This window comes from Larus michahellis, chromosome 2 (assembly GCF_964199755.1).
Source record: "Larus michahellis chromosome 2, bLarMic1.1, whole genome shotgun sequence".
Lineage (NCBI taxonomy): Eukaryota > Metazoa > Chordata > Aves > Charadriiformes > Laridae > Larus > Larus michahellis.
The window spans coordinates 71,565,000-71,591,976 of NC_133897.1; the positions used below are offsets into that span (position 1 = coordinate 71,565,000).

The window sequence follows — 26,977 nt, forward strand, 5'->3', positions numbered from 1 at the left end:
TCTAATTGTGTATTGTTGGTAAATAATTTACATCTTTTCCTTTTTAAGACCACCACCATCTGTGATTGCACCAGCTTTAAGAACTTTAGGAAAAGGAATCTGCATCTCCATTGCCTCAATTGCAGGGTGATTAATATACACTCCTCAGACTTTCCCTTTGTACATAATGTATGAATTGTAGTATTTCCTAAGTGTTTTCCTATTCCAGATTCTACTATTTTGTAGTATTTATATTACACACATATCCCAGTTTTACTACCAATTCTACAGGACTATGCTTTCCACACACCTAAGATTTAACAGTTCACATCAGTGTGCCATTTTTCTCACTTCCTCTCTCTCCTTGACCTGGTCCCTCCCAAAGCCAGAGCCACCTACCCACAGCTACTCACACACTAACCAAAAAGCTGCTGTCAGTACCATATGGCTTGGAGACACTTATTGGCACTGGCTAGTTCGAGCTACTTCCTTCTCCAGCGTTTTTTTCTGAGCACTCCTGACTCCTGCCGAAGGCACCTTAAGACAAGCCTGGCCTCCTTGCGGGTTTGAAGAATAAAGCCTGGCAGGCCACAGGGCGGGGAGCGGGACGGGGCCTTTGCCCCTTCGGGGGCCGCCCGCGACACCCACATTTTACAGGGGGTAAGGAGGAGGCCTCACTCTTCAGCCTCACTCTCCTACCTCAACGGCCGCTTCCTGCCGTTGGCCGCAACCCCCACAGCCCTCCCTCAGCCTGTCAGCACCGCGGCCCCCGCCCCGTTAGGGTAAAGCGGAACCGCCGGGGGGACGGGAGGTGAAGGAAAGGGCGCGGAGAGCCGCCACCCGACAAAGTGCCGCTGGCAGCGGGGCGGCCCCTCACACACATCCCCCCTTCACCGGCGGCAACGCCCTGACGTCACTGCAGGGCGGGCGCACGTCACGCACGCCCCGCCACGACCGGCCCCCTCCCCCTGCCCCCCACGCCTCCCCGCGGCGGCCGGGCTGCGGGCGCGTGATTGGCCGTCGCCTTCCCGCTTCCTTCTCCCCGCCCGCCAACCCGCCATTTTGAAAACCTTGTTGATTCCGGGGGAGAGAGGCGAGAGAGTGGCTGTTCGGTGGGACGGTGTTTGTGCGTGTCGCTCTCTCTCTCTGTGTGTGTCTTGCCGCCCTGCCCCCTTCCCTTGCCCTCCCCCCTTGTCCTCCTCCTCCGGTAACTGTCGCCTCCAGCTGCTGTTGGTGCCGCGCCCGAGGAAGGAGCCAGAAGCCGGGGCTCGAGCTGAGCTGAGGTGGGTCCCCGCCGCCATGGCCGTAACGGCGCCGGAGAGGGCGCTGCCGCCTCGCCGCGGTCGGGCCGGGCGGCCCAATGAGGCGGGTGACGAGGGGAAACGAAGCGGGCACGCCGTGTGTGGCGGGGCCGCTTGTCACCGACCGGCGGGGGCCCAGGCCTCCGCGGGGCGGCGGACGGTGTTTTCCGCCTGAGTTGTTTTGCCGGGCGCTGTGTCCGGCGCGGCGGCGGGAAGGGAGTGGAACGCTGCTTCCCACGCTGCCTGCTGGTTCGGGGAGGGGGATGGCGCTCGCCGCTGCCCCCGCCGCTCTTCTCGGCTGCCGGCTCCTCCGGGCGCTGCTCATCTCGTCCTCGGTTTCCCCGGCCTCCCCGTCGCACGTCGGCAAGGGGACAGGTGGCCAGTCGGTGTCCGAAAAGTGCTGGAGAAGGGTGGGAGGTGCTGTTGTGCGAGACTGTCCTTCTTGGGGCGGCTTGTGAGGTACTCTCGCCCGGCCGAAAATACCCCCGGCTGAAGCCTTCCTAAAGGTGGATCCCGGTACCCTTTTTCCCTAAGGAAGTCGTCCTCACGGACCGGGTTGCTGAAAGGCTAAGAAGTCACTTACTTCCCTCTTCCCCTTCTGCTCCTGTTGAAAGGGGAAGGAGAGACAGCTCGTAGTGCTTCGCTTGTTTCTTCCACTTGTGCGGACAAGTAAAATTCAGAGAGTTAATATGGTGAAAAAGGCGCGTTACTTTTTCGTGTCAAATGAAATTCTGGTAGTAATATCCTGAAAGATATTTTACATGTTTCTCCCCAGTGATTTAACAAAAAGGAGTAAACTTTCTTTTTTACCTTACTACTGGTAATGTAACTTATTTTTTCTGTCATTTGGAGTGCTGCTGTTCTCTGACACCTGCTAATGTTGCATATGAGCAGTTGATTTCGTTGTTGTTTATTGAGACTGACCTCTTGCAGATCATATTGGCTTTAATATCGTAAAAAGAAAATGGTTAATCGTGACTTTTTTTTTCCCCACAAGGACTTGTACAACTGATGCTGTATTTTGTTCCAGATTTGTAAACAGTGAAAGACTTTGAAAACTAGAATTTTTCTAGAATGAACAGACATGCTTATCTTTGTTAGATGGGCATTCTCTGTCAGTAAGGAAACGGTACTGCAAAAGTGAGATGTTCCAAAGTTAATATTTAAGCCACTTCAAATGCTAAGAAAAGACTCCTTTTAAATATGCTAAGTATGAAGCATTTATTCTTTTATTGTAGATCTGCAGATTAAAACCAAAAAGCATTTTCAAGCCCTAAGATGCCATGGCTATTTGAATTTTGAAAGCAGTGTTAAATTTTTCCAAATTGCTTGTAACTTTTATTTTTTTATTTTTCTGTTCCCATTCCCCATCTAAATATGTAGTTTGTTTAACTTGCTAGGAAACTTGTATGCATGGTTAACTGTGATCAGAAATAACTATTCAGCTTATAACATGGTGCACTAAAATTGTGATATCTTAAAACATTGCAGTTCTTAATAGATAACAGCATCAGCTGCCTTGAGTGGGTGTTTCTGAATGTCTCACAAAGCAACCTTGAAGACTTCTGTGTGTAAAGAATTGATAACCTTTTAAACTGTTCTTAACCAGGCTAGTTGAAGAATGGATAGCAATTCCTCCTGAAAAATTTTGTGTATTCTGTGCATGCAGAATACTTTAGTGTCTTAAAGAATGTAAACAACCACAATATGAGCGTTATGACATTACTTCTACTGTACAAGAAGATTTAAAAAAAAAAAGGCAAATTTCCTGTATTTTTCGTGTATAATACTATGTTGATGATGGTTTCCCTGACTGCTTTTTGCAGAACCATACACCATGTCTTCTGTTGTTTCCTCAAAAGAAGATACAATGTCATCTGAAAAAGCAGATGAGAAACAACCTGAAACTGAAAACAAAGCTGAGGAAAGTGATGAAGATGAAGAAGAGGAAGAAGAGGAGGAAGAAGAAAAGGGTACATGTTTTTCCACTGTATAAGTTGTCCTTTAAAAATGCCAAGTTTGCTGAATGCAGTCTCCTGTGATGTTTAATTGTACAATTATTGTTTAGGAGAATCTATGGTACATCTATCCCATGGGTCATAAATCGCTTCTCAGTAGACTGTAACAGGCAACACTAGAAAAAGCGATGCTGGTGTTCCTCAGGAAGGATTGAAGGAATTGCCAGCATCCTGGATTCCTACACTAGGGTTTGCTGTTGTGTGAACCTCTAAGTGATTATAAGAGGTAGTGTCCTTTATAAAATTATTTGTATAAAATTGCATATCCAAAAAGGAATCCTTTTTTTCCAGTAACACTCTGAAGTGATCTGTGTTTGCAAAAGAGAGAAACTTGAAAAATCTGTGCAGTGGCTTTGGAAACAATACAGATATCCTTGCTTAACTACTGTGAATTAATTTACCGGGTACCAAAATTTAATTATATCGGAGGGGAGAAATTCCATTTGACTAACTTTGTTAATAAAAGTCATGGCGATATAAGACGAGCAAGCAAGGACGGATTTTTGTTGTGGCATGTAATTGAGGAGGGTAGTCAAGGAATACAAGATGTGATAAAGGAACTACTGTGCAAAAATGTTCATTCCTATTGTGAAATCCCTAGGCGCCTATTTTGCAAATGAAAGCATTCATGTAAATAGAGCTGCACCATGGCACAGTGAAAACCAAGTGTGCTGGTTTTGGCTGGGATAATTTTCTTCATAGTAGCTAGTATGGGGTTATGTGTTTTGCTGAAAACAGTGTTGATAGTACAGGGATGTTTTAGTTATCGCTGAGCAGTGCTTACACAGAGTCAAGGCCTTTTCTGCTCTTCACACCACCCTGCCAGTGAGTAGGCTGGGGGCTGCACAAGGAGTTGGAAGGGAGACAGTTGGACAGCTGATCTCAACTGACCAAAGGGGTATTCTATACCACATGATGTCACGCTCAGCATGTAAAGCTGGGGCAAGAAGAAGGAAGGGTGGGGGGTTTGGAGTTATGGTGTTTGTCTTCCCAAGTAACTGTTAAGTGTGATGAAGCCTTGCTTTCCTGGAGATGGCTGAACACCTGCCTGCTGATGGGAAGTAGTAAACGAATACCTTGTTTTGCTTTGCTTGCATGTGCAGCTTTTGCTTTACCTATTAAACTGTCTTTACCTCAATCCACCAATTTTCTCACTCTTACCCTTTTGATTCTCTCCCCCATCCCACTGCAGGTGGGGGAGGAAGTGATCGAGTGACTGCGTGGCACTTAGTTGCGAGCTGGAGTTTAAACCATGGCAGCAAGCCACTGATGGTCTTGGATTCTTAAGAGCTGAGGTCTGCCTTTAGGAAAGGCAGTAGAAAGAGAAGAGATGATGCTGTTTGGGAAACAGTAGAGTAATAGAATTAGGTTTTTGGAAACAACTGTTTCTTGTGTACACACAAGTATGTTTTGCTCTGTTTTCAGCAGATACATATCCAGTTTTGAGGATGTTCATACACATTTTGAAGCTCCTTTCAGATGTTAAAGACATCTGTTTAGCACTAAGGATAGTTTGATATGTGATTTGAGGTCAAGTATTTTAGTATGAAATGTTTAGGTGAAGCTTTGGGGTTTTCTCCTGACACAGTATCACTAAAGTAGTGATGTGCAATGTATACATAAACCAATATAAATGTATTCATTACTAAGCAGTACCAGAATTACTGGGAATAGTATTCTTGTAGTATTTCTAACACTTGTATTGTGCCTGTAGAGTGCTGTGCTGTGTAGCCCTGTGAGGTGTAGTATAGTTCCACTGTTCTTCTGCGTCTCCTGCTAATAGGTGTGGGTCCTCCGGTCCAGCAGTGAGAAAGTGTCTGCAGGCATGCTGGACTCACCTTTTGCCCATCTGGTGGTAGTATTCTCCTTGACAGGGCTAAAGTGGAACTGTGCGCTTAGGGGCTAGGGCATCCCAGAAGGAGACCATGCAAACAGTGTCATTTCTGTACCTCAGAAAGACAGTGAAGGGAGAGAAGGGTGGGTTTCTGAAAATGCACAGTGCTGCAGTCTCCATTGTGGGGTGGGGTTCCCTTTAGGAAATGCCCAGTCTTGTCTTCAAGGTTAAGTTGTAAGCAGGATTGTGGTTAAGAACTGGAGACTCCGATATACAGCTCCATAGAATCCCATTGATCTGTTAGCCAAAGGTTTGAAAGTGTCATAGTACCTGGCTATATAAATTTTTGATTTTCAATTGCAAAGATTTAGTGTCATGTTGCTTGTCACTGCAGTGGAATCTGCTTGTGTAATGAAACAATACTGTATTTAAGCAAGTTGTCTTTTGCAGAGAAGAGTCTCATTGTTGAAGGAAAAAGGGAGAAAAAGAAGGTAGACCGACTGACCATGCAAGTATCCTCATTGCAAAAGGAACCTTTTACAATTACACCAGGTGAGTTTGTCCTCTCACATAAGAATTGTGAGTGTTGGGAACGATAATGAAACATCTTAAAAGACCAAATTATTAATTTGTTGTAGATGAGGCCTAACTTAACAGAGTCATGATACTTTTTAAAATAATAAGTTTATTATAATTCTATGAAAACCCTCTTTTACTCTGTAGCATCAATTTAAACCATAGAAGTTATGTAATGTTTAAACTTACCTGGTACTTTCAGTGCCTCGCCACCACTGACAAAGGCAGGAAAAACTAGAATAAAAAGAAATGTCAAGTCCTTGTACCCTGGTCTAGGTACTATCAAGTAAGAAAACAAAGGGATTGTCAGGATGCCTAATTGATAGGAAAAGGTCTGCTTAATGTTTGACCTATTATAATGTCTGATGCTATTCTAAAATAACTTTGTTTTTTTAAAAAACAGTAGATATTTGCAGTTATAAGCACATAAATAAATAGAAATGTGATGAATCGCGTATTTTAACTGTTTCAGGAAAAGGACAAAAACTCTGTGAAATTGAAAGGATACAATTCTTTCTGAGTAAAAAGAAGACAGATGAACTTAGGAACCTGCACAAACTCCTCTACAACAGGCCAGGCACTGTAAGAACTTAAAATCAGTCTTGCATATCTGTTCGTTCTCGTGCATAGTGAAAATGTTTGTAGTATAGTTGTTTTTATGTTTGCACGTGGGGATCTACTTCTTAAGTGTCACTTATTACAAACTACTTGGAAAATGAATATTGCAGGACCAGTTAAGCAAGCCTGTAGCTTTTCTAACTCCTGTAAGCTACTCTCCCTGTAAAAATCCTATGGAAAAGTGTACTGAATTGTAAGTCTGCTTGAATATAGATTTTGTTTAATTTTTTTTAATGAGGGGAGGGGTGGTTTACCTTATGAGGATGAGCTGGGAATAATTTATGGTTCACGTGCTAAAAGCCGCTAAGATGCAGAATATAGTAAAAATACTCCATGTAGTTATTTTGTTCAATGTAGCTTTTTCTTAGTACTTCTATTTCTTTTATGTTTGAAACCTGTTAGTGGGTTTTAATAAATTGCTACTTACCTAGTAATTTTCTCCTTTAGTTTGCACAAAGTAGTAGAAAGTAAAACTACATTATATGTAAAGGCTTTATAGTGTTTTTTATCACATTTATCTAAGGCAGTTAAAATATTTGTTGAAAACTGATATGCTTGCTTTTGTATTTAAGGATGAAACTTAAATATAATAGCAAATCTTTCTTGGAGCCCTGTATGTATCAGTGATCATGTCTTAAATTTCAGAGTAAACATGGCTCATCTTCTTTGCTAATAGAGGTAAAACAGATGTAGAGAAAATAAGGCAGACTACATTTTACTATTTCAATACACTTACCATATTTATAGGAATTTGGTTTTAACCTCTTTGTGTATTTTGGATACTTGAACAGCCAGCACAGAAACCAGGAACTGAACTAGTATAGATCCATGCTAGCTGTAATATCTCAGAGCAGTGCTGCAAATGCAATGCTTGTTTAAGTAGCAAAGAAAGATCTGTTGCCTCAAGTACTCAGAAAAAGAACAGTATATATTAATTAAAACCTAATTCTGTGAATTGCGCTATGTATTCAGTATGGCAATAAATCAGACTAGAGAATTTCTGACTTGGTGCATACAGAGTTTTGCAAACTTCTGGATTGTCCTGCAGTAGAATTTAATTGTTTGGTAGGAAAGGTACAATAACAGAACCATGTAACTTTCTCAGTTAACTGACTTTACTGTGGAAGTCACCAAACTGCATCCATTTACTCTTTATGAAACCACTAAGACTTCTCTACTGTCTTTGGGAGGAGGTACTGGCATACCATTGCCTCAGAGTCCATCTTTCCCACTTTAGATTGCAGATCCGAGACATAACTGATTTAAGAGACTGTGTTGTTTACTGATTGTGCAACACACTACAAAGAAACTAACAACTTAATGATACTGTTATTAATAATTGATTTAGTAATCAATAAGAAATAATCTAATCAACCAATAGACACACAACTACTTGCAGTTTCATAATTATGTGCAAATTATATAATCGTAAATTGATATCTAGTGCTCCTAAGTCATACTAATTAGATGCAACTGCTATTGAAATACAGCTCTTACCCTTCCCCCCTCCCCCACTTATTTGGTTGCAATTCCGCACCCCCTTTGCTCTGCCCTCCCACATTTAGTCTTTTAGACATAGACTTGTTGGAAAGTCCAGCTGGACTGCTGCAGCATCCCAGTCGTTTGCGTCCAAAGCTATGAGAATATAATTATTTGCTTGGAAATAATATTGGTATGGTTTCATTCAAAACTGTATTTAAACAGAACTGTTGAGAACTCAGAATGCTGTTTAATATAGTGAAGATCAGATGTTGTCTTGTGTGCACGTTCTGTGTGTGCTTTGGATCGTAATTAACATTTTTAATAAAACATACCAATGCCATCTGCAAATTTTCTCTAGGTGCTGGACAAAGATAATTCTCTTTGGAAAAGGAGCTTAGCTTTGGTAAAATTATAAACTAATGGAGAAACACCAGGAACAAAATTTGTAGAACTGTTGAAAGTGAGTTCAAATTATTCTTGATAGTGTTAAGATCTCAGAAGAATAAAAGATTTGGGGATGTTTTTTAACTTCTTTTTTTTGATAAAAAGAGATGGAGTGAAAACAAAGAACTTAATATATTTGGGACCTTGATAGGAGCAATTTTCCCATTACAAGGGCTGTCACAATGAAAGTTCAACCCTATTGAGACCGCAGGTATTATGATAGAACTTGTAAATTGGGTGGTATGGAAATGCAAAAATTTGTTGTGCTTGTCCTGGTTCCGGTGGCACGACAGTGCTACAGAAAAGGTTCAAAAGTACAATCACAGTCCAATGTAAGACTTTAGAAAAGCAAATAAAGCAAATCTGCTCTAGCAGATTATGTAGTAAAAATAAAGTTCACTATTCTATAACAACTTACATGGTACAAAGTATGCAACAGGCTTCATATGATCGTAGTTGTGCAAACCTGTAAATAATCATGCGGTACATTATAAACAAGCTTGAAATGGCAGGTGATTTTTGCCTGGTAAGTTATTAAAAGGAATTAAAAGTACCAAGACAACAAGAAATTAACTGCTGTAGTTTGGCTGTCATGAGATAGAGACATAATGTATCTAGGTTATAACTTAAAGGGTAGAACTTTCTGTCATCAGAAAGCTAAATGCTAGAATAGATTTTTCTCATATGAAAAGTTAACAAATGTAATTGGATGAAATCTTTACTTGCCATGGAAAGTAATCTGCATGTTCTGTTCTAGGTTGCTTCCCTCAAGAAGAATGTGGGTCAGTTCAGCGGGTTCCCATTTGAAAAAGGAAGTGACCAATACAAAAAGAAGGAAGAAATGTTAAAAAAGTAATGATCTCTGTTGCTACTTAACATAGTGTGACTCATGCTATATGATTCTCTTTATTTTCAAAATTTTACTTCAGATTAAATTTAAACTTTAGGCTGAGTAGCTGTTTCATAGCTCTACGATCTGTTTGAGCTCATTTTAATTGCACAAACTGATCTCGTAAGACAACTTGAAATGTATTAAAAGGAGTTAAATTGTGAACATTTCATTCACAATTCTTACAGTCCTGGCTTTAACTATCACATGCTAACTAGCAGATTCTTCTGCCAAGGAAGGAAATCATAATTTCCCCAGGGCAAGCGTAGTGTTGTGAATATGTTGTGCTCTATTCATGGTGCAAACCTCAAAACCTTCCTCCTTCACAATCAAAGCCATTTCTGCTTATTGTATATGAAACATACACTCTTATTCCTAGAATTGCTGTAGCAACTAGCCTAACAGTATTTTTTAATATTATTGCTTTTTTTCTTTTTTACTGTTTCCCCTACATAAGCTGCTGCTTTATTAACTGGAGAAACTGCTGCAGCTTGGTTTTGACTGGACTGAAAGGGTTTAAAAATGCCCTTGCATATTTGAGCAGCTAGTTGTAACAAATGAAAGAACTAATAACTTCTACATAGTTGATTCTAATTTTTTTTTTAGTGTCCATTTGTTGATAGTGTGAAGGTTTCCAGAATGTGAAATTTGCAAATCTTCCTTCCTCAGATATGCAGTTTTCTAGGAGTAGGGTTTGTCAAATACCTCTAATCTACAAGACAAACTCTGTCTCAGGATGGAGTTTTGACTATTTCCTACTGGTTTAATTTGATAATGCTTCCCCTTAGCTGCAAAAGCTCAAAAATATTTTTGCACATTTTTTTCATATTTTCTGTATGAATGAACTGCTAGTTAAGTTTTGTTACCCTTCAGTCTTCCACAAATATTCTAAAAACTGGTTGCATTGTCACTCATATCAAGGTACCAAGGCCCGTGTGCTTGTATTACTGTGGTAAGTTCTGCTGCTGTTCATGGCTGCGTATGAAATGCTGCTGATTAGATTATTAGTTTGTTCTGACTATGTGGTTGATTTCTGCCCATGCTGTACACTTGCATGTCATCGTGTTTTAACAGCATTGAACAAGATGAAAAAAGGAAAAAAAATAAGATCTTACTGTTTAGATTAAAAACAATGAGGGTTGAGGTGGTTGTGTGGATTACAGTTCTTGGAATTTTTTCTAAGTCAAAACTACTTGCTATGGAAGTTCCTGACTCAAAACTTTGTATGCACTTGTTTATTCCACACTTGAACTGCATTTTAATACTTAGTACATTATGTTTGCTGTTATCTGCAGGTGTATCTTTGGAGCATTAAAAATATGGAAAGAATCTGGGAGGCAATATTTTATTCTTTGCATATATCAGTTCTACCCTAAGTTGAAATACAGGGACAAATGCCATGTGTAACACAACTCAGAATTTTAGTCAAAGCAGGAATAGAACCACAAAATCCTAAATTCAGGATAGAAGGTCTTGAAAGTGTGAAACAGAAACTTCGATTCTATGCAGTTTTTAAATCTGTTAACAAGTTAAGTAGTTTTAACTCTTACGTTTTAAGAGACAATAATACTATAGAGGTTGACTTGATTATGCGGGAATACCTTACAAGTATTTGGTGTATCCCCAAAAGCTAAACAGGAAGGCTCTCCTCATGTTAAGATTGCAAAAAATTTTTTTATGACCTTGTCTAGAAAAATGATTGAAAGATTTGACTTCATCATTGGAAGGATGGTGAATGAACTATACTTGGAGGCAGGGAGACGCACCAAACCAGTTAAGGTCTCTTATTCCGATGCCCTAAAACATGGGAGAACAAAGTTGTTCCGCACCCTTTAGAGAAGTTGTAGGCCACCATGAAATTGTTGCACTGACTTTTAAAACAAACAATGAAAAATAAGTTTCCTTTGACTTTGATTACCAGAAATAGCTGTTTAACTTGTGAAAAATGTTCAGACAATGAAATCTACTGTTCAGGCAGCATTGTACAAAATGAGTGAAGAGGAAAGCTAAACATTTGAAGGGAGGTAACAGGTAGACTAAGTAGAGGTTTTCTTGTCTTGCTTTTTTTTAATCGCATTAAGCTTGCATTCTGATGTCATACCCTCATGGGATTTGACTCTTCCTTTACACTTTTTTCAGTACTAGTGGGACAATTGGTTCAAGATCATTTTGGAGTAAAGGGGGTGGATGTGAGAGTTTCTCTTAGCCTTCTGTCTTCATCAGCGGTACTTCTGTAAAGGGGTAAGGAAGTAGAGAAAATAAAAGGGACGACCAGTGCCCCCTTATAGTTCAAATCTTGTTCCCACTGGATTTATTTTCCAAGATTGTTTTATATTTTTTTTTAGTTTTTTTTACAGTGTGGTAGATTAGGAGAGATTCTGGGGAAGGCTTTTTTACTAAGATTTTATAGCTTTTTTTCTATATCCTATTTTACATACCTGGGGATTTGGGAATTTTCTTTTATTTTGCTGAATGTAATATGGTGGTGGTTCTTTGCTTAACTATAGATAAGACTGGAAACGTAGTTCTAAGTGTGTGTGTTCACATCTGTTGTCAGGTTGCAGACACAAACCAGATAGTGGCTTCTAACAGTCAAATGTTGACTGTTTAAGATGTGAATCTTTTCTTTCTCTTTTTTTTTTTTTCTCTCCAGATTCAGAAATGCAATGTTGAAAAGTATCTGTGAAGTTCTCGACTTGGAAAGATCAGGAGTCAATAGTGAGCTGGTAACCAGAATCTTAAACTTCTTAATGCACCCAAAATCTTCAGGCAAGGTGAGATTCAGGTTGTTATGCTTACTTTTATAGCTCTGTTCTGATAAAAAGTGGCAGCTGTCTCTCTGTTCCTTATTATTTGCTTGTTACCAGTGGCGATAAAATTACTGTTCTAACTTACTGAAGTAGTAGTGGCTTCTTGAGAGTAGCTCTGCTCCTGCAGGCATCCATGATGGTGTGAGGGCTGAGATAGAAACTATATGCTTACATGTATGTGCACCTGTTGTACACTGTTAGTGCACAAAAGTGTATGTGGTCAACACATGAAGCTAATTAGGGCTATCCATACCCCAATACCATGAGTAGCTTCTGCTTTGTGGGTGAATGTAGGGGAATAGACATAATATGTGAGCAGGAAAAAAAAAAAAGAAAAAAGATGTTAGAGCAAGGAAATAAAACCACAGAAGTACAGGAAAATAAGCTGTCAGATGTTACTCAGGTATGCTACAAGTTCACAAGTGTATGTGATCACATTTGGTCATCGCAAAATGGAATTTGTTGCAAGCCTAGGAAAACTTGCTTTAATTAGTATATGCTACTGCACTAGATTCAGCTGCCAAGGCTACTATACTCTACTATTAATCTTCTTGGACTTTCAGTTTTTAATCTAAAAGTGATACTTACATTGCTAGACTGTTGCTCAGGAAACTAAAGTTATTCCCAGCAAACACTGGTAAGTGATGTGAACAGGGAGTCTGCATGCTGCCTTAGAGGCACTGGTACTGAGTGATGACAAAATGCAGTTTTGCATAAGACATGACAGAATTCCTGCCTTTAAGTCTTCTGAAGAGTTGTCACTAACTTATTACCAGAAGGAAAACCTTCCTTTTATGGATTTGGAGGGGGGGGTGGTGCGTGGGTAGGTAAAAGGTTCATGCTAGATTGTTTTTTCTTGTTTCCCTTCCCTATCTCTCAACCTTTGAAGATTTGTTTGATTAGGGGGGTGGAAGGGGTGCTTAGCTTAAAACTGGAATTTCATTTTACTCAGGTCTATCTATGTAATGAATTTCTGATTATAGCAAAATGTTATGGCTTAAGTGTAGTACATAAAATAGTCCTGGTTTTTGTTTCAAGACTTAGACACCTCTTTATTTGTTTACTGTTCTTTCATGTGATTTGAAGGAATTTATAATTTTAAAATTCACTTTTATATTCCTATTTGGATAACACACCTTCCTGTCTCTCAGCCACTGCCAAAGTCCAAAAAAACACCAAGCAAAGGTGGCAAAAAAGAACGCAGTAGCACTGGAACAACAAGAAAAGCAAAACGCACCAAGTGCCCAGAGATCTTGTCAGATGAATCCAGTAGTGAAGAAGATGAAAAGAAGGAAAAGGATGATTCTTCAGAAGAAAAAGAAAGTGAAGATGAGGTAATGAAGGTTTTGTTTTTTGGTGTTGCGCCTTTTTTTCACAACATAGGGCTAAAAAAAATTTGTCTGCAATTTGTCATTATGTGGTTGTTATCTATTGGTAATTCCTGTAACATGCAGAGTTGGGCGGTAAGTTGTGTTTAACTGAATGAATGGTTTGAAAGAAAAGGGAATACATTTGCAATTTATAAGAGATTTTCGTAATTTCTTAGTGCATTAAAGTTAGAGAATCTATAAGATAAGAGGTGAAGGTTCTCATTTTTGTATGTATATATGCACCTTATAAAACTGTCACTTTGGGGCAGCCAGGATTTCAAACATAACTGATTGTGTTTCTTGTATCATCTTCTGATGATTTTATTAATGTAATTACATGAAAATTCCCAATCATAGAATCATTTAGGTTGGAAAAGACCCTTGGGATCGAGTCCAACCACCAACCCCACTCTACAAAGTTCTCCCCTACACCATATCCCCTAACACCACATCTAAATGATTCTTAAACATATTCAGGGACGGTGACTCCACCACCTCCCTGGGCAGTCTATTCCAGTGTCTGACCACTCTTTCTGTGAAGAATTTTTTCCTAATGTCCAGTCTGAACCTACCCTGCTGCAGCTTGAAGCCATTCCCTCTTGTTCTATCGCTAATTACCTGTGAGAAGAGACCAGCACCAAGCTCTCTACAATGTCCTTTCAAGCAGTTGTAGAGAGTGATGAGGTCTCCCCTCAGCCTCCTCTTCCTCAAACTAAACAGTCCCAGCTCCTTCAATCGCTCCTCATAAGATTTATTCTGCAGGCCCTTCACCAGCTTTGTTGCCCTCCTCTGCACTTGCTCCAGCACCTCAATATCTCTCTATTGAGGTACCCAAAACTGGACACAATACTCAAGGTGTGGCCTCACCAGTGTTGAGTACAGGGGGACAATCACCTCCCTACTTCTGCTGGTCACACTATTTCTAATACAAGCCAGGATGGCATTGGCTTTCTTGGCCATCTGGGCACACTGCTGGCTCATATTCAGCTGCTTGTCAATTAGAACCCCCAGGTCCTTTTCTGCCAGGCAGCTCTCCAGCCACACTTCCCCAAGCCTGTAGCGATGCATGGGGTTGTTGTGGCCCAATTGCAGGACCTGGCACTTGGCCTTGTTGAAGCTCATTGCATTAGCGTTGTCCCATCGGTCCAATCTATCCAAGTCTCTCTGTAGAGTGTCCCTATCCTCATGCAGATCAACACTCCCGCTTAGCTTCGTGTCATCTGCAAACTTGCTGATGGTACACTCTATGTCCTTATCAAGGTCATCAATAAAGATGTTAAACAGAAATGGTCCCAACACTGAGCCCTGAGGGACACCACTTGTGACTGGCCGCCAGCTGGATTTAACTCCATTGACCACTACTCTTTGGGACCGTCCATCCAGCCAGTGCTTGATCCAGCAGATCGTATGCTCATCTAGGCCATGAGCAGCCAGTTTTTCCATGAGAATTCTATGGGGGACAGTGTCAAATGCTTTTTGAAAGTCTAGGTAGACAATGTCCACAGCCTTTCCCTCATCCAATAATCGGGTCATTTTGTCATAGAAGGAGATCAGGTTTGTCAAGCAGGACCTGCCTTTCATAAACCCATGCCGACTAGGCCTGATCCCCTGGTTTTCCATTGTATGACTTGTAATGGCACTCAAGATGATCTGCTCTATGACCTTCCCTGGTACCAAGGTTAGACTGACAGGTCTATAGTTTCCCAGATCCTCCTTTCTGCCTTTCTTGTAGATGGGTGCTACATTTGCTACCCTCCAGTCCATTGGGACCTCCCCCGTTAGCCATGACTTCAGGTAAATAATGGAAAGTGGCTTGGTGAGCATGTCTGCCAAATCTTTCAGCACTCTTCAATGTAACCCACCCGGTCCCATAGACTTGTGTGCATCCAAGCGGTGTAGCAGGTCACTGATCACTTCGTCTTTAATTGTGATAACCTCGTTCAGCTTCCCCTCACTGTCTTCTAGCTCATGAGGCTGGGTGCCCAGGGAACAGCTAGTTCCACTGCTAAAGACTGAGGCAAAGTAGGCATTGAGCACGTCAGCCTCTTCCTCCTCCTTTGTGACTATGTTTCCCTTTGCATCCAATAAGGGAGGGAGATTTTCCCTAATCCTTGTTTTGTTGTTAATGAATTTATAGAAATATTTTTTGTTATCCTTAACAGCTGTAGCTAGGTTGAGCTCCAGCTGTGCTTTGGCTCTCCTGATTTTCTCCCTGCATAGCTTCACTACATCTTTATAGTCTTCGTGGGAGACCTGCCCCGTCTTCCAGAGGTCATAACTCTCCTTTTATTCTTGAGGTCCTGACAAAGGTCCCTATTTAGCCAGGCTGGTCTCCTTCCCCGCCTACTTGTTTTTTGGCACACAGGGACAGCCTGCTCCTGTGCCTTTAAGTCTTTTCTCTTGAAGTATGCCCAGCCTTCCTGGGCTCCTGTATCCTTCAGAGCAGCCTCCCAAGGGATTTTGTCAAGCAGTCTTCTGAACATGTCAAAGCTTGCCCACCGGAAGTCTAAGGTGGCAGTTTTACTAACCCCTCTCCTTGTTTCTCAAAGAATCAAAAGATCAATCATCTCATGATCACTGTGCCCTAGATGGCCACCAACCTTTATTTCCCCCACAAGTTCTTCCCTGTTCACAAGAAGCAGGTCCAGGAGGGCACCTTCCCTCGTCAGCTCACTTACCAGCTGTGTGAGGAAGTTATCCTCCATACATTCCAGGAACCTCCTGGATTGTTCCCTCTCTGCTGTGTTGTATTCCCAGCAGGTATCCTGGAGGTTGAAGTCCCCCACAAGAACAACAGCAAGTGACTGCAAGATTTCCCCCAGCTGCTTATAGAAAGCTTCATCCACCTCACTGCTTTGGTTGGGAGGTCTATAGCAGACTCCCACAGTGATATCAGCTTTATTGGCCCTTAACCTAACCCAAACACTCTCCACCCCATCATCACTATACTTGATTTCCGAGCTCTCGTAGCATTTTCTAACATACAGGGCCACTCTACCACCTCTCCTTTCCTGTCTATCCCTCCTGAAGAGCTTGTAGCCATCGATTGTGGCACTCCAGTTGTGTGAGGCATCCCACCACGTTTCTGTGATAGCTACTATGTCATAGTTTTCCTGGTGCATCATGGCTTCAAGCTCCCCCTGTTTGTTGCTCGTACTGCGTGCATTGGTATAGATGCCCTTCAGGTGAGCTAATGATTCCAACACCTTTTTGTGAGTATGGGCCCCATTTCCTACCAGAACCTTCTCAGGTGCTTCCATGATTTCTCTTCTCTCAAATGAAATGGCAGAGTGAGAGTCCGCACTAGTCCACCATCCTTCAAGCCCTGGCATGCTTCCCTTGGGTTTACTCCTGACAGGCCCAGTTATCTCCCCTTCCACCCTCATATCTAGTTTAAAGCCCTGTCAATGAGCCCTGGTAACTCCTGCCCCAAAATTCCTTTCTCCTTCTGGGACAGGTGCATCTCACCTGCCACCAGCAGGCCAGGTGTCTCATATAGCAGCCTATGATCAAAATACCCAAAGCCCTGCTGGTAACACCAGTCCTGGAGCCACAAGTTGACCTGTTGTCTCTTCCTGTTAATTTCCTCATTCATGACTGCCACTGAAGGGATAGAGGAGAACACAATTTGCATTCCTGATCCCTTAAGCAGCCATCCCAAGGCTCTAAAATATCTTTTAATTGATTTTGGGCTCCTTCTACCCACTCCATCACTACCCACCTGAAATACTAAAAAGGGGTAATAGTCAGAGGAGCTCACTAGGGCCGGAAGTTTGTCCAACACATCCCTGAGCTGTGCCCCAGGGAGGTCGCAGACTTCCCTGTGAAGTGGCTCAGGACGGCATATTGGCCCCTCTGCCCCCCTCAGTAGAGTGTCACTCACAACAGTGACCCATCTGCTTTTCCTTTTGGAGCCAGTTGTGATGCTGGGTCCATGGCGACTTGGTCTCTTTCTAGCATTTCTGGCCTGATAGATATATAGATTTTTTATTTTATTTTTTTTTCCTGCATAGAGTTTGATTGGTTACCTAGGACTTGACTTTGAATTCAGTAGGGGTCCCTGACCTACCTAGCTGCATTGGTTTTGGATCTTGGTACCATATTTCTCCTGGATTTTATGTCATGATTTCTCTTTTTGGGTTCTCTGTCTTGGATCACAAAGATAAAATGAGCAAAATAGTAAGCAGCCTTACAAAGATCCCTGCAATCTCCAAAGTATTCTCATCTCATTGCATTTTCTGTTCTCCTCTGTTTTCCTTGAAACTTCTTTTAGCCTTGCATAGTAGAAGAGAAATAAGATTAACTTTGTATTTAAATGCAAAACACCTTTCCCTTTCAGCCCTGTACTTAATCACAGAATAGATACAAAACATGGAGGGCTAGTACAAGTATAGAGCTATTTGTGTACCAAGCATGCACTGATTTATCCATGTGCCTGAAGCCTGGAAAAAAGAAATTAAAAGGAGCTACAGGCTCCATCTTATCCTATATTTTGATTTAGTTGGGACTGCCTTTTTAACTTTAATCAGAGCCCTGCAACGAACAGCACTTAGTCGACTGTTGGTGTCCAAGGAAATCCTTTATGTAAGCTATGGAACCTCTAGCTGTAATGTAAGACCTTTATTTACATTTCGTATATTGCAGTGGAAGTGTGACAGGCTGTTAAGTAAATAGTCTGAGCTATAGAAAATAGTAACAAAAATCTTTTATTGAAAGGCCAATACATGTAACTTTATGTAACAGATTTTGTCACTGTTATTTTGATAGGTGTTAGTTTTAATTTATAAAGATTGTTTCATGGGGGCTTGGGGAATTTCCTTTAACTTAATTCTTAGTTTGCCCTTTTTTCTTTCCCTACAAATGGCAAATCGAAACAGGGCTGAAATACTAAAAGTTAATTTTATATTTGTTCATCTCTTCAGCAAGACACTTGTCCAACTGTGAGGAAAGGAATATCACTTTCAGAGGCAGGAGTTGTCTTTTAGAAAACTTCTCAAGAACTCAGTTATTTAAAGAACAAAACAAAAAAAACACACAAAAAAAAAATCCAGCAAACAAAAAAGCCTTGTAGTAAACCCCATTGATTTAACTGGATCTTCTTTGCCTCCTTTCAGAAGGTAGGAGTTGGATATGTCTGCTAGGCAATAGCTGAGTAGGCTGAAGTCTTTGGAAACTGAAGTTAACTTGCATGGAATAAAAGCTTAATTATTACAAAAACACTAGTATGTCAAATTAGTTTGAATGGTGAAATGGGAAATGTCTGTGTTTGTACAGCTTTAAGATTGGAAAAAAAAAAAACACAACAAATAGTTTGTGACACCCTTTAACATACTACAAGTGAAAGGATGTAGGCAGCATATATGCTTTGCTGCCCCAGCTCTGTTTGAATCTTAGGCATGGAGTGGCTGGAATAGATTGTCCTCAGAATTATGTGTCTCTTTCTTTAAACAATACAAACAAAAAAACCCTTATTGTTACCTGGAAGCAAAAGATATCTGAAATATTTTTGTGTGCTGGGGGAGCATAATTTTATTAAAAAAAACTGAAATGTGAATGCTAGGTTTAACCTCTAACTGTATCTGGTGATGGTGCTTTAGTAGAAACTTGAAAGCTGAAATGCTAGAAACTACAAATGTTTATTTAGAAATGGAGTGGTCCTTGAGTGTATTTTCTGAATTTCAACAGTGGAAGTCTTTATTCTTCACTTAATGCTGCAGACTGAGTGCAACCCAATATAAATAAATATAATCTAGTTTGCTAAATGCTAATTTCATGAGTTGCACCGGGTACTAATGGGAGAAGCAGTTAAGTTATATGAACTAATCTTAATTGTTTAGATGTCATAGTCTGCTCAGTTGACTATGCTGCTATTTTAAATATAAATTAGAATTATGAATTTAGTAACTAGTTACTTTTGTTTTGTGATGTTGTTTCTCTGAAGTATGGTTTATTCCTGGTCAGTGTTCCATGTTTGTTTCTGTAAGGAGTTTTCAGCCTTGTCAGAAGTACTATCTAAAGATTGTGTTAAGCACACATTTAATTTGTGCCAAAAATGCAGTGCACTGATATGTGTATACTGTATGTATTTATGTTCTCAATTTCTTCTGCTGATGTTAACTTAAAGCAACAGTTTTTTGGGTTTACTAGTCACAATACTTGGCCAAATTATGGAATAGATAATGTAGTTCTCAGCTAGTGCAAAGAGAATTAGCTGCATGTAGTCTTAGAGAGCTATAGCACCTGGAAGTAAATGAATACAACGTACCACGTCCTTTTTTAAAGGAACATCTTTAAAGTGATTTTATAAGTCAATTATAAGTGTGAACGGAAAGTTGTAGCACAACAAACTATTGGTATCATCAAAAAGTTCTAGCTGTTTGAGCTTGAGAGTCCATATAGGAGGACAATGTGAAATTTAAAAGAATGTAGGAATACTAATTCTGGGCATATTCCCCCTATGGTATAGGGGTAGAAATTACTAATAAAATATAGTAATTAAATTTGCTGATTTAGTTTGTATTGACAGAAAGGATAATTTCCACTGTGTAAAAGGGATATGGATTGTTTGGGTAGAAACCATCATTTTAATCTTCTGTTTTTCTTTATAGCCTCCTAGAAAAGCATCTAAAAGAGAAAAATCTAAAAAGACAGCTTCCAAAACCAAGAAAGCTGTGAAGGGTGCAAATGTCAAGAAGGCAGACAGCAGCACTACCAAAAAAAATCAAAACAGTTCTAGAAAAGGTAAATGTTTTAAATCTTTCATCAGACATTGTCTTGTTGTTTAACTGGGATCCTTATTAGAAAGCAAGCTTTTGCACCTAATTGTGAAAGAAAATAGAATTTGGTGAATTGTTGGCTTGCTACTTGATGATTCTTTCCTTGCAACAGTAACTTTAAAAAAAAAAAAGTTCTTGGTTTGGGTATGCTTCCTGTAATTTCTGTTTTTTACATATACGTACTTTTTATTTGCACATAAACTGAAAATACTAGCCTAATTCTCCCTTCTTCTATAATAATGTTAGCAAAATTCTGTTGGTGTCTCTATAGTGACTTCACACTAGTCTTATAATTGATCTCGTGGTACATATCCCACTGTGTATGTCTTTTGTTCAGCAGCTTTATGTGGTTTTTGTTAACATAGATAGGGGTTCTACGTGCATCCTGTTCCTATTGGCTTTCTTGTATCTGATGATATACATGAAAACTACACAGATATTAAGGATCTAAATGTATGTATAAAGATTGCAGCAGTGCAGGTGGGGATAGAGTGGTTTCTTTGTAAGCAGCTTTGCAGAAAAGGACCTGGATGGTGGCAGATGGTTCTCACAGACAATGAGCTGGACCCAGTTCAGCAGCATGCGTGCCCTTGTGATAAGGAACACTGTCAGCACTCTGGGCTGTTTCAGCAAGGGTGTAGCCATCAGGTTGAGGGAAGTGATTACTACCCCCTATTCATCACTTGTGAGCCTGCCTTGGGAGTGCTGTGTCCAGCTTTGGGCTCCCTGGTGCAAGACGGAGACAGACGTGGACATACTGGAGAGAGTCCAGTGGAGGGTCAGTTGCCAAGATGGCCAGGGGGCTGGAGCACAAGATGTAGGAGGGGAGGCAGAGAGAGCTGGGTTTGTTCAGCCTTAAGAAGAGAGAGATCGGGGGGATCATACTGCGGTCTGCAACTAGCAAATGGGAGAGCACAGGGAAGGCAGGAACAGGCTCTGCTTGGAGGTGACAGGCAAAAGGTGCCACCAGGGCAACTGGAATTACATGTTAGGGGAAGAAAAGCCTCAGCATGAGGGTGGTCACAGAGAAACGGGGTCTGGAGCAGTTGTAGAATCCCCATTGTTGATGTTCAGAGCTCAACCTGGCAGGGTCCCGTGCAACCAGCTCCATGTTGGCCATGTTCCGAGTAAGGGCTTAAACCAGATGATCTCCAGAGGTCCTTTCCCACCTTAAAATCTCTGACACTCTTATGAGATAGCAGTCATGTCCCTTTCACAATTGTAGTATGAGTTATTAATGCAAAATATATCCATACTGCAAACATACTTTATTTAATGGCAGCACCAGCATATATATGTTATAGAGCAGACATCAGTTCAGATTAATTACCCTGCTTGACAGTGTATTAAGAAAAGGAATCGTTAACCTCTTAGGCATGGAATTTTGCTAAACTTCTCAGAAAAGTAAACTGGCCTGTGCTGAATTCAATGAATTTTCAGAGTAGCTGGTGGTAGTACTAATGTGGCTGACTCTGCGTATGCTTTATTTTGTCATCAATTAATTTTATATATATATGTGTGTATATGTGTATATATGTGTGTGTGTGTCTTCTGCGTATGTTATGTAAGATATTTATAATGTCTTTACTCCTGCTGCATTTCTGTGTATGTTCGCTGTACAAAAATCAAAATGTTAAGTCTGTCTGTAAGCTCCTTATTTAGATTGTTTGGGATGTGCTCTGAATTTTGTCTTGTTGGCAGTAGAGGAAGTGCATGGATGTCAGTATAATACTTTTTCTTTTCGTGCTGGAAAAGATTGTAGGAGTGTCCTGTGCCTCTTCAGCTAACTTTCTTTAAGATTCTCTTCATTTGTTGTCATGGTGTTTCTGACAGCATGTTCAGTAATACAGCATTGCAAAATTACAAGATCCTAGTGGACAGCACTGCTGAGGAAAAAAAATTCTAGCTACTTAAAGCAAATAAGTACTTTTTTAGGGTCATAATGCCTCAATTAAGAATTGCTGTAATAAACCAAACCATTTTTTTTAGTTTGATAAATTACTTTAGTCTATCCCATACTTTCTAAAGTACATATTGATTTGTAAACTGATAGTTCATCAACAATGATGTGGATTCATAAATAAATGTAGTACTTGATAGAATTAGCTTTGGTTTTAAATGCATGCTCTGGCAAGATGTCTATTTTAAGGTAGAATGTCTGCATCAGATGCTTGCGGAAAGTTCTGATGGCTTCTCTTTTGGAGGAAGAAAGCAGACAAATGTAAATCTTCTATTACAATTCAAATCGTTCTTCCTATTTAGAAAGTGAGTCTGAGGATAGTTCAGATGATGAACCTCTAATTAAAAAGCTGAAGAAACCACCCACAGATGAAGAACTTAAGGAAACAGTCAAGAAATTGTTGGCCAATGCGAACTTGGAGGAGGTCACAATGAAACAAATTTGCAAGGAGGTAAGCAAATATGATTTTGCAGTCTCTTTTTAGGCAGTGGGTTATCTGTGAACAGACCTTTGTCATCATTTCAGAAAGAGAGGCTTGCACTCTGCACAAAGGTTCAGAAACAAAAATAGTTTTGCATTGATTTATTGACTTGCTAACAGATTTAACTAGGAGAGGTTTAATCTTAAGATATGCAACAATGATACCCACCGGTAGAAGGAAAATCTCAAAAGAAAAATTAGCTGCATGGAAAGTAGCAGTATTACCTCCAAAATATCTGCCATGTATTAAAGTGAAAATATTTGAGTTGTTGAGACAGTGCAGCAGCTTGCTACTGTCAAAAGGGGAGGGCTGTGTCACGCTCTCTGTACATTTGTGCTGCTCACCTTGCTCTCATTCCTCAGATGTTCTCTTTATGAGTCCATTCAACTCTCATCTGTCAGCAAAAAATGAATAGTTCTCAGCTGAGTTAGTGAGTTGAATCAGTTCAGCAATCAATTAATTGTCAGGACAGGTGCCAGGAAGGAACTGTGTAGCTGGAAAAGGGAAAGGTGGGGAATAGTGGCCCAAACACACCCAATACTGTTACCTTGATACTTCCTACAGTCACATGTTTATTTTCCTGGTTCTTCCAAGAAGTTGTCTTGAGAAAATTAAACCAGAAGTTACTCTTATGAGAAAACTGTATATTTTGTACAAATTCTTTGTCATGTTTATAGTTGTTTTAGAAGTCTGAAATTTGATATACTGAAATAAAACATGTATTTGTTGTCAATGCTGGCATCTTTTTTGTTTGGTTGGTCCTCTCCCACCCAGTTAGCTAAAGAGCAGTTGTAGAATAGCACTGTAATACGTTGACTCTTCTATTAAGCACTTGAAAGGATCACAATTTTACTTGTTACTGAAAAATTAAATACACCTTGGGATTTGATATTTGTTTAGCTTCCTACACTAATGCAAAGTTATCTGACTACTTAAAGAGCATGCAAGACACAGATGGGAGAATTCTTATTTGCCTGACATGGCAAGCTAGGCACTCCAGTTTGTTGATGTGAAAAATTTAATCAGTGACCAAATACAAAAAAATGCATGTATTTAGATATTTATGTGGTCAAAATAAGAACAGGAAAATAAGCTTGTCGCTTTCCGTAATTAATAGAAGGCATTTTGGCAGTTGTAATACTAGAAGTACCACACCAATTTTTGCCTAATTTCATTTAAACTCCTTCTATTCATACAATACATTGCATGAAAGTAATTTGAGGCTTGTTTTGTTTTTTCTTTTTTACTTCTTTTTTTTTTTTAGGTCTATGAAAACTATCCTAGTTATGATCTATCTGACAGGAAAGACTTCATTAAAAAAACAGTCAAAGAGGTAAAGACTTTATCATTTAGAAAAGATCCTGGGTTGGGTGTTTTTTGGGTTTGTCTTTTTTCTTCAGCCTACTAGAAAGTGGCATCGCATCCTGTTAACACTAGTTTTAATAGCTTCCTGTATAGCATTGGAAGTTTAGTGCTCTGATAAATCTGAACTCTGGCTCCAGTTGTTTTTTTCTTTCATATCCCTCTTTCACAAATAACCGCTTCAGACTCTATTTTCTTAGTATGCTACTGCTATTATGATTTCTCTGGTAAGCAGAAATAAAATTAAAGCTATCATAATTTTTGATGACTTTTACTCTCTGGAAGCTATGCATTTGCTTTAAATTACAGTCTTGCCTGCAAGGTGCCCTATAATTCATGCAGTGACCACATAGATTTGTAGGTAATGATGCATGAAGGTGTATAAGCTCTGCAGATCTGCAAGCTCTGGCAAAGAGAGAAGGCAAAAGAGCATAAAGATAGATAGGTTTTCTCTATATGTGCTTCTGGTAGCACAGTTATAATGCTGCCTTTGAGTTTGCTGCACTGAAGTATAGGCCTGATACAATGTACTCATGACAAAGGGTTTATTGTCCAGTCTGTAGTTGGCAATTTGTAAGAAAATTTTCAAGTTCACTTACTTTTGCTTGCCCCAAAACTAAAAATGGAACTAGAGAAGTGAGATTCACATAGTAGAGTTAATAAAGTAACTTTTGTTTTTCTTGTGGCTTCACTTGCAGATGTGTCTATATGGCTGTCTAGAAACAGTTGCCTATGTGCTGTGCATACGTTTGTCACTATTGGCAAAGGCACAAGAGAGCAATTTGTCTGCTGTAGGGATGTTCTTGGTTTTTTGTGGTAGCAAAAGTAGAGTGTATTTTATTGATAGTTTGATGCAAAAGGAGAGGCTGTGTGTAATTGCATTGAGAGCAAGGAGAAAACTAATGCACTTCTCATTTCAGTTGATTTCATGATCTGATTTGACTGTGGGAAATGAAGATTCCTGGTTTTATGTTCCCATGGATTTGAAGATCTGATAGGCACCAGCAAAAGAAACGTGTCTTACCCTTGTGGTATTTAGTCAGAGATGATTCTGCTGATCTAATGTTGAGTGTTGTTGTAAATTGCTTTGTGTATCTTTTTTTTTAAAAAAACAAAACTGCATTTGATGCAGTTTTTAGCTGAACATACTTAAGTTTCATGCATGGCAATAAATGTTCCATTTTTTTATAGTTTTTGTACATTTTGAATTGCTTTGTATAACTAGATTCATTGGAACCACCATAGCTTTTTAGTGTGGATTACTAGCTCGCAGGAGATCTTAAAATCAAGTAAGATGAAAGCTGCTTATCTGCACATATACATGCAGAGACTGGAATATTGCAGTATTGGTTATAAAGATATTTTGAATACATATCCATTCTGAAAATAACAAAAGTTAGTCACATGTTAATGTCTTATATTCTGATACATTCTACAGATGCAGAATTATTCTAAATCTAGATTACTGTCTTGCATGTGTAGGCACTGAGAGAACTGGCAAAGCATGGTAACGAATTGGCATATAGATGTTATTTTTGTACTTTTAAAAGGCTTTCTGTTGTATATATAAAGTTATTTCAGATTTTTTTTTTGTGCAAATCAGTTTTTTAATCTTGTTATCTTAGGATTTATGACATGAAATGTCAGTGTTCAGCAGTGAGGCTGTGATGAAATTGGTATGCAGAAGCTTCATGAAATTACAAATGAGTTGAGGTTTTTACAATGTTTGTCCCATCTTTCCTTGTACAGAAACTAAACTGTAGTTTTATACTTCAGCTTTTCAGCGTTTAACTTTGTACAAGAGACTATAGGCACATTCGTTTCAATGGCTTGGCATAGTAAATAAAATCCCTCCAAGGCTAGAGAAATTTCTAAAGTTCACTTTGCAAACAATCTTGATGGCCTAGCATCTCAGAAGTGGGTATCCAAGATGTACAGCTGGGAGGCTCGATAGCTTTGGAAGCCCGCAGTGGGGCTTTCGAATTGGGCAGCGCTGATGTGTGCGGTTCATCTCTCTTCTGTATGGGAAAAGCTCTTCTGAACCTGACCCTTGGTGCCTCAATGTGGACAATGGTACTTTTAAGCCTGCAGTCTTGAACTTTGTCCCATAGCTTTTCGGATCAAAGTGAACTCTTTGCATACATTTTTGTTGTTTAGGTTTCTGTTCTCCATACGCCTTGTTGCTACTATGAGAAGTCCTACTCATAAAATCATGAAGCTAATAGTTGCCAAAGTGTGGGCTGCCATTAATGCTGTGAGCACAGAATCCCTCTGACTAGTATTGCTGGAAAGACAAAGTGTATTTTTTTGAATTTTATTATTGTACAGTTGAGAAATAAGAGTTCATAAATGATCTAAATTCTGAAAATGTTCAGCCAGTTAGACTATTAATCTTCACACACTTTTTGAATTTCTTTTGTGTGTAATCATTTATAATAAGGCTGAATGTAATGGGGTTTTTTGTATTCAATAAATGTCTTTCACAAAAATGTAAATCAATTTTGATGATTTAACATTTGCTTAAATGTATAGTAAAAAGAAAAAAAACTATACAGAAACAGGTTGTTGTCTTTATCTCATCTGGTAGAAAGTATTCAAGCCTGATTCAGCAGGCTACTTTAAAGATACTGTTGTGGAAATGTGTGTCCTTGCACCAGGATATGATTTTATATCTTCTGTGAAGTGGATTTAGTTTTGTTTTCCTTTTTTTTTCTCTGAACTATCTTAGCATAAAGAACACTTTTTAATTTGCAATTAAAAACATCAGAAGTTTCTAAGTCCTGTTCTAAAGTGGTAAGTTACTTGTGTCAAGTTTTGTTGGGTTTTCAGATGGATTTTCTACAAATACTTGAACTGCCTTGTGATTTTTATGTAAATACACAAGTTAATTATGTGGGTCAGGAAGTGTTTTTAAGATGAGTGATTCCCAAGTATAAACACTTCTTAGAGTATACATTATAACGAAAACTTACAAAAGATAGTGTACTTCTGTTTATTGTATATATGCATTACTTGCCACTTTGGAATTGTGCAGATGGAATGGAAATGAACTTTGAATCCCTCAAATACTTTGTTTA

The 26,977-nt window shown here is 39.6% G+C and overlaps 1 protein-coding gene across 2 annotated transcripts; it reads left to right on the top strand.

The window, feature by feature from the left end:
* Positions 1 to 966: 966 nt before the first annotated feature.
* DEK (DEK proto-oncogene) lies at positions 967 to 26,395 on the top strand. 2 transcript variants are annotated; one of them, XM_074575843.1, is made up of 11 exons: positions 967 to 1,262; positions 3,107 to 3,253; positions 5,583 to 5,684; positions 6,181 to 6,290; positions 9,010 to 9,104; positions 11,795 to 11,915; positions 13,103 to 13,285; positions 19,930 to 20,062; positions 22,360 to 22,508; positions 23,803 to 23,871; positions 24,821 to 26,395. In XM_074575843.1, the coding sequence occupies exons 2-11, from the start codon at positions 3,118 to 3,120 to the stop codon at positions 24,830 to 24,832; spliced, it is 1,110 nt and encodes a 369-aa protein (XP_074431944.1). In that variant the 5' UTR covers positions 967 to 1,262; positions 3,107 to 3,117; the 3' UTR covers positions 24,833 to 26,395. The 2 variants fall into 2 exon arrangements, with proteins under 2 accessions (XP_074431944.1, XP_074431946.1); XM_074575845.1 differs by having other exon boundaries at positions 1,057 to 1,105.
* The last annotated feature ends 582 nt before the right edge of the window (positions 26,396 to 26,977 follow it).

What these genes read in the sequence shown, in the direction of transcription:
- DEK (XM_074575843.1), top strand. Translation starts at nt 3,118, where the DNA reads ATGTCTTCTGTTGTTTCCTCAAAAGAAGATACAATGTCATCTGAAAAA. An exon ending in AGAGGAGGAAGAAGAAAAGG is followed by an intron (nt 3,254 to 5,582) that starts GTACATGTTTTT and finishes TGTCTTTTGCAG; the next exon opens with AGAAGAGTCTCATTGTTGAA. An exon ending in AAAAAGAAAGTGAAGATGAG is followed by an intron (nt 13,286 to 19,929) that starts GTAATGAAGGTT and finishes TTTTCTTTATAG; the next exon opens with CCTCCTAGAAAAGCATCTAA.